Source organism: Eucalyptus grandis, chromosome 1 (assembly GCF_016545825.1).
Source record: "Eucalyptus grandis isolate ANBG69807.140 chromosome 1, ASM1654582v1, whole genome shotgun sequence".
NCBI classification, from domain to species: Eukaryota; Viridiplantae; Streptophyta; class Magnoliopsida; order Myrtales; family Myrtaceae; genus Eucalyptus; species Eucalyptus grandis.
In genome coordinates, this window is record NC_052612.1 from 28,815,212 (window position 1) to 28,827,093 (window position 11,882).

The 11,882-nt window shown below is 39.8% G+C and overlaps 1 protein-coding gene across 1 annotated transcript in view; it reads left to right on the plus strand.

The window, feature by feature from the left end:
- Positions 1-9,753, plus strand: part of LOC104456218 (alpha carbonic anhydrase 7) — a 53,935-nt gene extending 44,182 nt beyond the window's left edge. The window contains exons 6-7 of the mRNA XM_039311786.1: positions 9,267-9,320; positions 9,450-9,753. Coding sequence (XP_039167720.1) covers positions 9,267-9,320; positions 9,450-9,575 — 180 coding nt within the window. The 3' untranslated portion in view covers positions 9,576-9,753. The remainder of the gene's footprint in view (positions 1-9,266; positions 9,321-9,449) is intronic.
- The last annotated feature ends 2,129 nt before the right edge of the window (positions 9,754-11,882 follow it).

Sequence of the window (11,882 nt, forward strand, 5' to 3'; positions counted from 1 at the left end):
TTTGGTTCGGAAAATTGGTAGGCCCTCTTTTGGTGGTATTTTTGAGATCAAGATAGTTCTATGGTCAAGTAAATAATTGAATTGAAGCGTTGTGACATTGGGTTAATTTAATTGAGCTTCAATTGGATGGAATTGATTGAGAATTGATTGAATTAAGTGTACAAGATTCTATGCCTCGGCGGAAAATGAAATTGAACCTATTGGACTAAGGTTGTGGGAGGATAGATTAGTGGATTGTGACATCACAAGTGATGTCATGGGGTGGTGCAAGATTGGCTAGGGTGGTGACACTTGGAGGGTGGAGATTGAATCCCAAAAAGGTGGGATGTCACTTCCCCATTGTCTCCATCATCTTCAAGCTTGGGAAAAGAGAGGAAAGGAGGAAAAAGCTGAAAGGAAAACCAGCGGAACCGACCCCCTTCGTCCACCCCCTTTCGCCCGTTCGTAGCAGCCGTCGCCGTTCGCCGGAGCCGTCGCGATCGCCACCTGTCCGCGTGAGGAGGCCCGCGCGTTGCTTCGCCGATTAGCTCGTCCGCTTGCCGCCTCCGCCTGAACTCCAGCATCGTCGTCCCTCCTCGCCAGCAGCTGGTCGTCATCACTAGAGCCTCCATCACCGCCGTTCGTCGCCACTAGTTGCCGTCCCGAGCCCTAGCTGCTTCCATTGGTCCTTCTCCGTCCAAGTAGCCGCCGGCGCGCCTCCGTTCCGACCGTGAGCAGCAACCTTCGGCCAGCAAGATCCAGATCTTTGAGGAGCGTTTCTAGGCTCTTCCCGACCTCCTTTGGTGTTGCTCCATGTAGATTTGTTGTCGGCATCGTCGTGCTCTTCGCCGGAGACTCGTCAAAAGTGATTCCAGTGAGTTTAGCTCACTAAACCTCGCTTAGAGGGTTAATTATGCTTAGGGAGGTTTAGTTTATGTTAAGTATTATTAGGTTGTTAGTTTAGGTTATTTAAGAATAGATTAGATTAAGGTGGTGTTTTAATTTAAAGTGTGCTTAATTAAGGGTAAGTAGGTTTATTTAGAATAAGCCTTGATTTGACATAAAGGAATTTACTTTTGAGTTATTTAAATATTTCGAAATTATTAAATAATTTAATAATAATATATTATTCGAAATTATTAAAATATTATTATTGAATTATTTTCGGAATAAATTTAATTATTTATTAAATTCGAAAATTTTGTCGAGACCCTAAATTCTCAGAATTTCGTGCCGGTCGTTGTTGTGTAATCAGATTTTGAAATTGATGATTGGATATTATAAATTGAGTGTGGATCATGAAAGATAGGGATGCTATTATTTAATTAAATTTCGGAATAAATTTAATTATTTAATAAATTTTGAAAATTATTTTGGAACCTTATTTTCTCAGAATTTCGTGTTGATCGCTATTGTGCATTTAGAATTTGAATTTGATGAATGGATGTGGCAAATTGAGTGTTGATTGTGATAAATATGGATTTTATTCATAAAAACCAAAGTGTCGGGTTTTGATGCAAAAATTAGATTTTAATGATTATATTAAGTAGTGGGGTTTGAAAAAGTGAGATATTGACTTTCTGGTTCGAAATTAGCATGCCCCCACACACGTGAGTAATTTCTGGAATATTTTTATATGAAGAAAAATGGCCGAGATCACTATTTTAAGTGGAAGTATTGAGTGAAATGCAAAGTGTCATGGGGCTGAGTATGCTTTGGCTGTGTGATAACTAAGAGGAATCATCCTGGGCTGTTGAGCCGGACTTGCCCCTATATGGGATGCCCACGCGGTGGATGTCGGTCGCAGTAGAGGCTGGGTCAACTAGATCGATGCTCTTTCGGGAATGCCGTCGACATAGTGACAAAGCCGTGCTCCAAGGGGGAGACGATGCTCCTTCGGGAATGCTGTTGACGTAGTGACGAAGCCGTGCTCCAAAGGGAGAGGCGATGCCTGGCATTAATATTAGAAGATAGCCGAACTGCGAGTAGGCTATGCCCTTGTGTGGTAGTGAATAATAATTGGAATGCGTGCTAAGTGCGACTGTGATTTATATGAAAGTGATGGCGTTCCAATTGTTTGAATTATTATTAATACTTGAGATTGTGTGATACAAATTGTGCTAACCTGCAGGAAGGAATTGAGGCGAGGTAAGTTCTCCGTGTGATGTGGCTAGGCCACCCTTTGGCGTATTTTCTTTCTAATAGGGGTTTAGGGGGTTGAACTTGCTGAGACATTGTCTCATCCCAGTTTGGGGATTACAATTTCAGGTGCCTGGTGGACGGAGCGGCTAGATAGCTTTAGTTGGCCTTGAGGAGTTGCAGAGATGAAATCATAAGGATTGGAGAACGTGTCCTGCTAGTTGGTTTTAGGATAATTCCCCTTTTGTCGAGCTGGTCTATTTTGTAGACAGTCCAATGTTGTACTTAAACCCTTTGTGTTTGTAAATGAGTGTTCGGTATTGCGATTGATTACCTGCTTTTCTATCCCAAGTTAAATGTAGCCAAGGGATTTGTTTCGCTTCTGCATGCGTAATAAAATGAATGGGTCGGCGGCGTATCTTGGGAATGTCGCATTTGCATGACCATGGTGGGATGTTGGCGTGCTCGAGGTTCGGGCGTGACATCTGAACAAGCAAGAGCTCACTCCACAAACATAGAGTGAGTGTGTGAGCAGAGGAGAAGACAAAGCCCTAATGGAAAGAGAGCTTGATTTGCTTTATCCTATGATCTATGGGCATAGGATTTTCAGAGACAAAGCGTTGAGAGAGGAAAAACATCGATATTTGAAAAGACAGATATACTGAAAACAACATTGTTTATGTGTGGAAGCACTTAAAGAGAGAAAAGAAAGAATGGCATTTATTTGTACTCTTTCTATATTGGGCTTTAATTTATTTATAAATTTCACATTTGAATGGAAAGGATTATTCATGAGAAACGGTATTTTAGTGAGAAATTTTATACCCATGTGATAATCAGGTGATTGAAAAAAAGTAATAGTATTCGAATAAGCACCGTAAGAAGATTACGATGCTTTTAATATTCTTATCCGGAGCAAATGATAGAGTCGGTGCAACCAAAAAGAGAGAAGATAAAAGAATGTTACGAAGCAGATGAATGTGCGACGCCACGCATTGACAAATGACAAAACGATCACCTGGCCGCTCTTGGTTGTCTTGGCTTCAATGGCGGCATTCTTCGCCAACCACAACTGTCCAATGAAAATTGGGAGCATGAAGTGAGCGCTTACATGTTGCCACGTAGATAATTGGACCATCTCATTCTCGTGATTTTTTTTTTTTTTTTTGTTATTCATCAATGGGGCGGTCTTATTATTATGTGTCTTGTCACTTGCGGGTGCGGATCGTAGCCTCCTAGGATGGAAAAAAGTGAAATGAAAAGAAAGGTGAACGGAAAACTTTATATAAAACAAAAGATGTAGGCATTTCTTTTTTAAAAGATCGAAAGGGGATAACTGACGCGGATGGTTATCCCTCGTCGTCGAATCGGAGTTTCATACTCATTTCTCGTGACATCGCATTTGAGATAGAATAACTTAATTTTACTAGCAATTTAAGGAGCACATGATAATTATTTTATTTTTTATCCGATTTATTTTTCTGTTATTGAAAATAGGCTTAGAATGAAAATTCGTTTAATAGCACAATTTCATTTTTTTACTTATACAATAAATTTTTAGCCTAGAAATAAATTTAGAACGGAAAAGATAAATAAAAACTTTTCTTATTACTTGCTGTTACTACTAGGTGACCACCCGTCCGATGTTCGCTAGTTGCCACTGACTGCCACCTCTTGCTATCACCGTCCACCATCCTTCGCCAATCTCTTCCCATTGCCGTCCACTTAGTATGAAGAAATTTTGTATGGTTATCAAATAAAATTTATATTTTGGATATATAAATTTTGTGTTGCTATCAAACGTATATTTTTATTTTAAAGAATAAAAACAGTGGCAAAAAATTGTATCTAAAAATATAATGACTATCATTCGCGTCTTTAATGATCAGAGTGCGAGGCATGCTTGGGTACTATAACTTCTCTCGCGTGATAGAGGGTAGGACATGGAAAATTCATTTCGTTACTTTTATTTTTGTTTTATATATGCGTTAGCTGGGCCCGACATAGGCGGACCCAGCGAACGGAACGTGAGCCTTACATTCAACATGCAACTTAGTTTGGCTGGTCAACTAGCAAATCCCTCTGCTGCACGTCTCTAGGAAATGTAATTATTTTATCAAACTAGTCAAAATGGCAACGTGAGCCTTGCATTCAACATGCAACTTATTTCGACTGGTTACCTTGCAAGTTCCGTTACTGCACGTCACTAGGAATCATGTAACATGTGGATTAGATTCGACATGAAAGTAACGGGAGTATTTTATCCACTAATCAAAATAGCAACGTGAGCCTTGCATTCAACACGCTTCTTAGTACGATTGATTACCTAGGAAATCCCTCTACTGCGCGTTATTAGGAAAGATCTACCATATGGATTACGTTCAACATGAAAGTCTTACTAATCGAGTCCTTGGAGCGACACATGTATAGTCATTATTGACTAAAATTTACCCTATTTAGCTTGGCATTCAGTCCTCGAGTAAGACATACATCTCACGGAAGCCTGACGATTGGTTTTGGCTTGCCGTAACCAATTATTAGAGAGCAGCATCACCTATCCACCAGTTTATGCATCAAAGGCTAGCCTCCTTTATAGATACTTTAAAATGATAATCAACACATCTCCGGAATCTAGTATAAAATTTCCGACCCTACTTCAACAACCAATTGTACATTGTATCAACCCTTTTGCATCTCTCACATTTCACCCTACTGCTCTGAAGGCCCACTTTTCATCACACAAATGTATTGGAGAAATTTGTCGTGACAGGCGCCTGTGCCCTTAGGTTATAAAAAAGAACTACCCTCTTAATGATTTTATTTATTACGTCTTGGACTTATCAGCTGGCTCAATGCCCTTTCAGTAATGAATCTCTAGAACTTGCATAACCTTTTTATAGCACGTGATAGATTACGGATTATTTATCCACTGTTAGACTATAGATTAATTAACGATAGGTAAGACAGACAGATGGACGGATTCCTCACGTCTTCATTATTAGTCGTAGTCGCACAATATTTACCGAACCACCTTGTTCACGTGCATGGCACTGTTCACTCGAAGTTGAAATGCATATATGAATGGGAATTGGGAGATTTCACTAAAACAAACTGATTGAGGCATTGCCCTCCTGTACCACGTCTCGTTCGACGTGGGTAATTATATTCGCTCGCACCGAAATCCTTTTGAGAAGAAGGGAAAAACGAGATGAAAAGCCAAAGCAAAACTCTAGTCTTCTCCGCTCTCCTCCTAATTCTTCTTGCCACGTCCTTGCATGCGGCATCGACCCCATCTGGAGAAGTTGGTAATCACTTCTCTCTCTCTACTATTAGACTATAGATTAAGTTACCATTAAGCGAGATAGACAGGTGGACAGATTCCTCATGTCTTCATTATTTGTCGTAGTCGCACAATCTTTACCGAACCACCTTGTTCACGTGCATAGCACTGTTCACTCAAAGTTTTTTTTTTTTTTTTTTCTTTTTTGGTCGAAGTTCACTCAAAGTTGAAACGCCTATATAAATGGGAGTTAGGAGGTTTCACTAAAACAAACTGATTGAGGCATCGCGTCTCGTTCTAGTTGAGTAATTGTATTCGCTTGCACCGAAATCCTTTTGAGAAGAAGGGAAAAACAAGATGAAAAGCCAAAGCAAAACTCTAGTCTTCTCCGCTCTCCTCCTAAGTCTTCTTGCCACGTACTTGCATGCGGCATCGACCCCATCTGGAGAAGTTGGTAAACACTCCTCTCTCTCTCTCTCTCTCTCTCTCTCTCTCTCTCTCTCTCTCTCTCTCTCTCTCTCTCTCTCTCTCTCTCTCTCTCTCTCTCTCTCTCTCTCTCTCTCTCTCTCTCTCTCTCTCAGTGTATGTCATGGTGGTTTTGGCTTTTGATTTTGGCGATGTCGTTCTGCGCGTGTGTGATTTCGTGGTGCGTTAGAGGATGAGACTGGCTTCAGTTACATAGTCGGGAGCGAGAGGGGACCAGAGAACTGGGGATATCTGGAGGAAGAATGGAGAGAATGCAGTGAAGGACGGAGACAATCTCCAATTGACTTGGCAAGAGAGAATGTGAAAGTGATTCCACACTTGGGGGACCTAAGGAGGAATTACAAGCCAAGCTATGCCTACGTCAGGAATAGAGGCCATGATCTTCAGGTAAATCCGACCAGAATTATGATGATCCCCGCCTTTTTTTTCTTCGAAAAACATGCTAACATGGGAAATGCTAACAATTCCAAGCCCTGGTTTCCTTTGAAAAGTGTTAAATCCTCAATTTTAACAAGAGCAAATGAGTAGGTATTTGACGCAATATTTATCTTGAACTTCTAATATTTCATTTCAGAAAAGTATGAATAACGTCATTTTTAAGTCACTTAAATAATTTTCAAGATATTCAAGATTTGAATTGATTAATTTTCTGATTTTAAAGTGGAGTTTAGACCTTGCCATGCTCCAAGGTGTTCTGTGTCCTACGTATGCAAAAAATGCATAAGTAACTCCCAATCGATATGACTACTGAATAGGAAAACGGATCTTGGAACAACTTCAACTCCCATATGGCTTGGGTTTGTTTGTTTGTTTCTTCTTCTTTTTTTCTTTCTAAACCTTCTCCGACATGTATAATACAAGATGATCAGAAGCTTTAATGAGAATCTCGTTATGGACCCACATGACTATGGTAAAAGCTAGTAAATATTCGCCCTTTGACTTCATTTAATCTGTAATAAGTGTTCAACCAGGGAAGATGAACGGTCTATCCTCGACCACAAAATATCAATAGAGAAAAATAATTGAGCAACTTTATTTGTATCGATTGCAGCTTCGGTGGGACGATAGAAGGGCAGGGTCGATCGAGGTAGATGGTAGAGAATACTTCTTGCAACAATGTCATTGGCACCACCCTTCCGAGCATTTCATCGATGGCAAAAGGTCTCTCTTTCTCAATTCGTATGAACACGAGCATGCTACTTTCAATACTTCTCAAAAGTACTGCTGTAACATTTACGAAGTGTTTGGCAAACTCCTTACTTACGGCTACGTCGCATTCACAACTATAGGGATTTTAAGAATAGAATTTTACCCTACTTTGAGGCATTATAATTTTAAAAAGTATTGCCCAATTAACAAGCCACTTCACTTTATAAAATAGTAACATTGCAACAAGGTTACCGCACCTAAGAGCTAAGGAATGTAATTTCCTAAAAGCTGCTTTGAGCTGTTACAGCTGTGAGGGTCTTGCATATGTGAAAATTTTATCCAAGATCTTTGAAAAGCTGATTGTTGAGGAAAAATGACAATTACATTCGTATGCATAACCTTAGCGGGAAAAGAGAAAGGGTTAAGTATAAAGTTCTATTGTTTTTGCAATTTGGTTTTCAAACTTTTATTTTGGGTAGTTAAGTCCTCTAACTTTCTGGGTTTATGCAATTCCGTCCTCTAACTCTTTTTTTTTTTTTTATAATTAAATCCTCTTAACTTTTTGGATTTGTGCAATCAAATAATTTGACTTTCTTGATGTGTGCAATTGAGTGCTTTGTTGACCCATCATAACAAATAATGTCAAATTAGGATTCGTTTTCCTTGTTTTGCCCGTTTGTTTTCTGTTCATTTGATGCCGAGATAGCATCATGTGTCGTTTTGTGTCACATAAGTCACATGTCATTAATTAATTTGATAATTTAATTAAAATAGTTGATTGAAGGATTTGATTGCACAAATTACAAAAGTTTGAGGTCTTGATTGCATATAAGAAAACATGGAGGATCAAACCCCCCCAAGCTGTAGTTTCCTTCTTATTTGGCTGGTTTTTTTTTTTTTTTTTTTTATTGTAATATTTGTAATTTTTATGATTTGATTTCACTTTTGTGATTAATTTTAGAATTCCTGGCACACTTGTCCCATTTTATGGCTCAATATGTTGATGAAATTGGAAAATGCTTTTGTGTAGCTATCAATTGGAGCTTCACATGGTTCACTCAACTTTACATGGAGGGTTGCGGACAACACTGTTGTTGTTGGACTACTGTACAAGATAGGCGAACCAAATGCTTTTATTAAAAAGGTAAGAAAAAATTTCTTATACAGAACAACTAGAATCATTGCGCGCGCCGCTATGAAATTTGTATTAAAATTTGACTATTTTTTCAATTGTTTGGGTGTCGAGTAGTTTTTTAATCTAAAAGCAGTGGGTATTTTTTTTATGTTTTGTATGCATTTACAGTTTGAGCCGTTAAAAGGGTTTTTTCTTTTTCTTTTTAATGAAAAGAATAAACTAAAGTGGACGACAAAGATGAGTTATTTCTTTAAAAGGAGGTTGTAGACGATGGAAGGGTTAATATATTCTTGCTTCAATCTTTCGGGAATATCCATTTAAAGATAATCTTATTGGTAATACAATAACAATCTTACAATTATATTTCTGTGATGGTGCATTTGACAATTTTTACGTGCAATAATGTGACCAACTAACATTATTTTGTTGTATTATTAATATATTATTAATACATCATTATCATATGTATGCATAATAAAATTCACAAAATAGCAATTAAATAGTGACACTCTTGCGGCTCTTTACATTACAATCGCAATAGCTACTACATCAAATTTAGTTTTCATCACAACGAAACATGTAAGAGGAATGGCCCCAAAAGGCGAAAAAAACACAGGGTGGGACTGTTGTTGTCACTTGTATAGAGGTATTATCACAACATAAATACTGTAGTTTCCAAATTCTAAACCTCAGAACAGAAACGAAGAGCACTTCTTGGCGTCGGACATGTTTTTGTTGGACCAATTTATGTCGATGCATGTGTAACCGATCAAATGCGGCGATAAGGATAATTTGACGATGTGCAGGTGTTGAAGCGCATAACGTGCGAAACACATGGAGAAGAGATGGAAGCTGGGGAAGAGATAGAAGTGGGGTGGATCGACCCAAGGGAGATCATCAGGGGTGAACACAGTTACTACAGATACAATGGCTCTCTCACCACTCCTCCCTGCACAGAAGGTGTCAAATGGATCGTCAACAAGCAGGTAAACCCCAGAAGGCGTCGATGTTTCACCAGATCAGCAATGCTTAAAAAGTGTAAATTCTAATGTTGTAAGTAATTTCTGAACTAACCATTCCTTGTTCAATGTTCACCAGCCCAGCAGTGTCACAGAGGAACAAATCAGGTCGCTGAGACGTCTCGTTGACGATGTAAGTGCCCTAAGTTTTTCGGCCCCATTTTTCCATCAAAACCTTAGTGGTTACATCCCCTATTAAGATTACCTCTACGACATGTTGCGTGTAATTTTCTCATGTTCGAAAGATGATTACGAATTGCAGGGTGCCTGGAATAATTCTAGACCTATTCAACCACTGAATGGACGACATATCCAGCTTTACAAACCAGATTCAGAGAGAAGTATTGAATCGATGACATCTCTACGTATCGATGCTGCTGCAAGTTGAACGTATTCCTTTCGATAACGGTCTTTGGCTGATAAGCTTATGTCTAGTGTTAGCCAGTTGAATAATGGTACAGTAGGTTGCAAATGATGTAATAAAATCCAATGATGCAGCACATGTAAACTGTCTTTGAGAACAGAGTAGGGTGCTTCGCTTATCCTGTTAACTAGTGGTCGTACAATCAGTTGCTCTTCTAATGGAACTGAGTCATTCCTAATCCATTTCTTGTTTGTTTGCGCCTTTGAGACCCTGAAAAATGGATAAATTCCTAGAACAGAGTGGAAGAAGGGAGGAGATTCTCGAATGAGGAAAGGGACCCAATGACACCAAAAGAATTGAAGGAGGAGCCATATGAGGTGAAAATCAAGACACAATAAGGTGGGCGAAAAGATAAATATAATTTCGTTGAGAAAGTATGTACAGTCCATTCATTTTTCAATGTTCACCGGATGATCTTTAGGAAAAATGACCCGACATATATACCGATAAGTACGTAGTCGCACGGCATTATCAAGTGAGCTATATCACATAACTCAAAAGTGGCACGTGTAGTCACGAGTCTCCCACAATTTGACAATGAAGAAAATGCTCTGTGACATCCTGAATTTCGACCATGTTTTGATAATATGAACTGGGCTTTTCGCCGACACACCTATGGTCCTTTTTTTCTCTAAACTGATCACTCACGAGATAACTAATCTATCGGGTGAAGCCGTTAAGGCTATAAACGCGATAGACTTGAGAATTCGATCAGAAATCGATTATTCAACCGTGATAATTAGCAAGGGTCAATACAGCACTGTTACAATCGATTAGTGATTGAATATAGGTCAATTCGATGGAATGACGTGATTGAATGGTGGATGATTCCGCATGATCGCAAAATTCGCGTCGAACAGCACTAATCCAATTTGCTGTCAATCTTGTACCCGGTACCCGTAATTGAAACCTTGAGATTTTTACGACAATCGAGAGTTGCCAATGAGTCAGAAATACACAAACGTGGATCGAAATTATCGATCATGGGTCAAACGTGCTAAAATTCCTAAAAGCTACATGGTAGATTGGGTCGCACTAAAATCGGGTTCGATCGATTTTAACCATGAAATAGAACTCGGTTTCGGGAATCGAATGTTCGAGCATGTCACAATTTATTTTTAGGATCTCGTCTCATTTTTTGGGAAAATTATGTCGAGTTGGGAATTTTATGGAAAATTCAAATTGGACAAAAAGAATTTTTGTAAATTCGGATGGGCACCTTTGAGTGAAATTTTGGCTACCAATTTGTTTTGTTTTGTGGAGAAAATGGTGGAAATTCGTATGGCGGCTTCAAGGGGATAGATTGGCCACCAAATTAACTTGAATTGATGACGAATTGAATGAAAATCAAGGGAAATTCGTAGGGGCTGCTGCTATGTGGATTTTGGACACCAAAATGGAGTAAAATGGTGAAGAAATGAGGGAAAATCAGCCATTGGTTCATGGTTTGACAAATATGAGCAGAAGACTTTGTGGCCATCTCACTTGAGTGCATAGGATATTTGTGCAAGGCTGCCATTGGCCACAAGTTGGACTTGCATGGCTCTTTGTCCCCCTTCTTCCTCACCCATGTGCAGCCCCCTCTAGTAGAAGCAACTTTAGCCTTCTTTTTCCTCACTTCTTCTCCATTTTCACTCCATTTCCTTGCTACAAGTCACTAGAGCCAACCAGCCACCAACCCTTGCACCGTCCAGACCAACCACCCACACACCCGCTTGCTCGGTCCACAACCATCGCCGGTCGTGCCATCCCCCGCATTCGCACTGCTCGTGCCGCGCCGTCCCCGAGCTTGATCACCCGCAGCCTTCGCCCGTTCCAGCTCTGACTAGCCACTATCATCCCCGAGCCAGCCGTCCCAGCTCCACCTAGCAACCATCTTCAGCTCACTCCGCCCAGACCAGCCCGAGTCTAGCCACTTCGATCCATTGGTTCACCACCTTAGAACCGAAGTTCCAATAACAAGTAGTGGGCTTGCAAGGCTTTTTAGCCCCTTCTGGCCCTCCTTTGGAGTCGCCGTAGACACGGGATCTCACCACTGTCACGCCGCCATTGCCATGAACCCGTTTTCTCGCTAATCCAGTGAGTTAACTCCTTAATCCTTGATTAGGTTGTTAATTACACTTAAGGGTTAGATTAGTGCTAATTAGCCTAATAAAATTAGTATTAAGTGAGATTACCCTTAAAATGGATTAGTATTGATCAAATTGGTTGGATTAGTACTAATGAGGGTTATTTAGCTTAATTTAGTAGATTTCCCTCAGATTTGGTTAC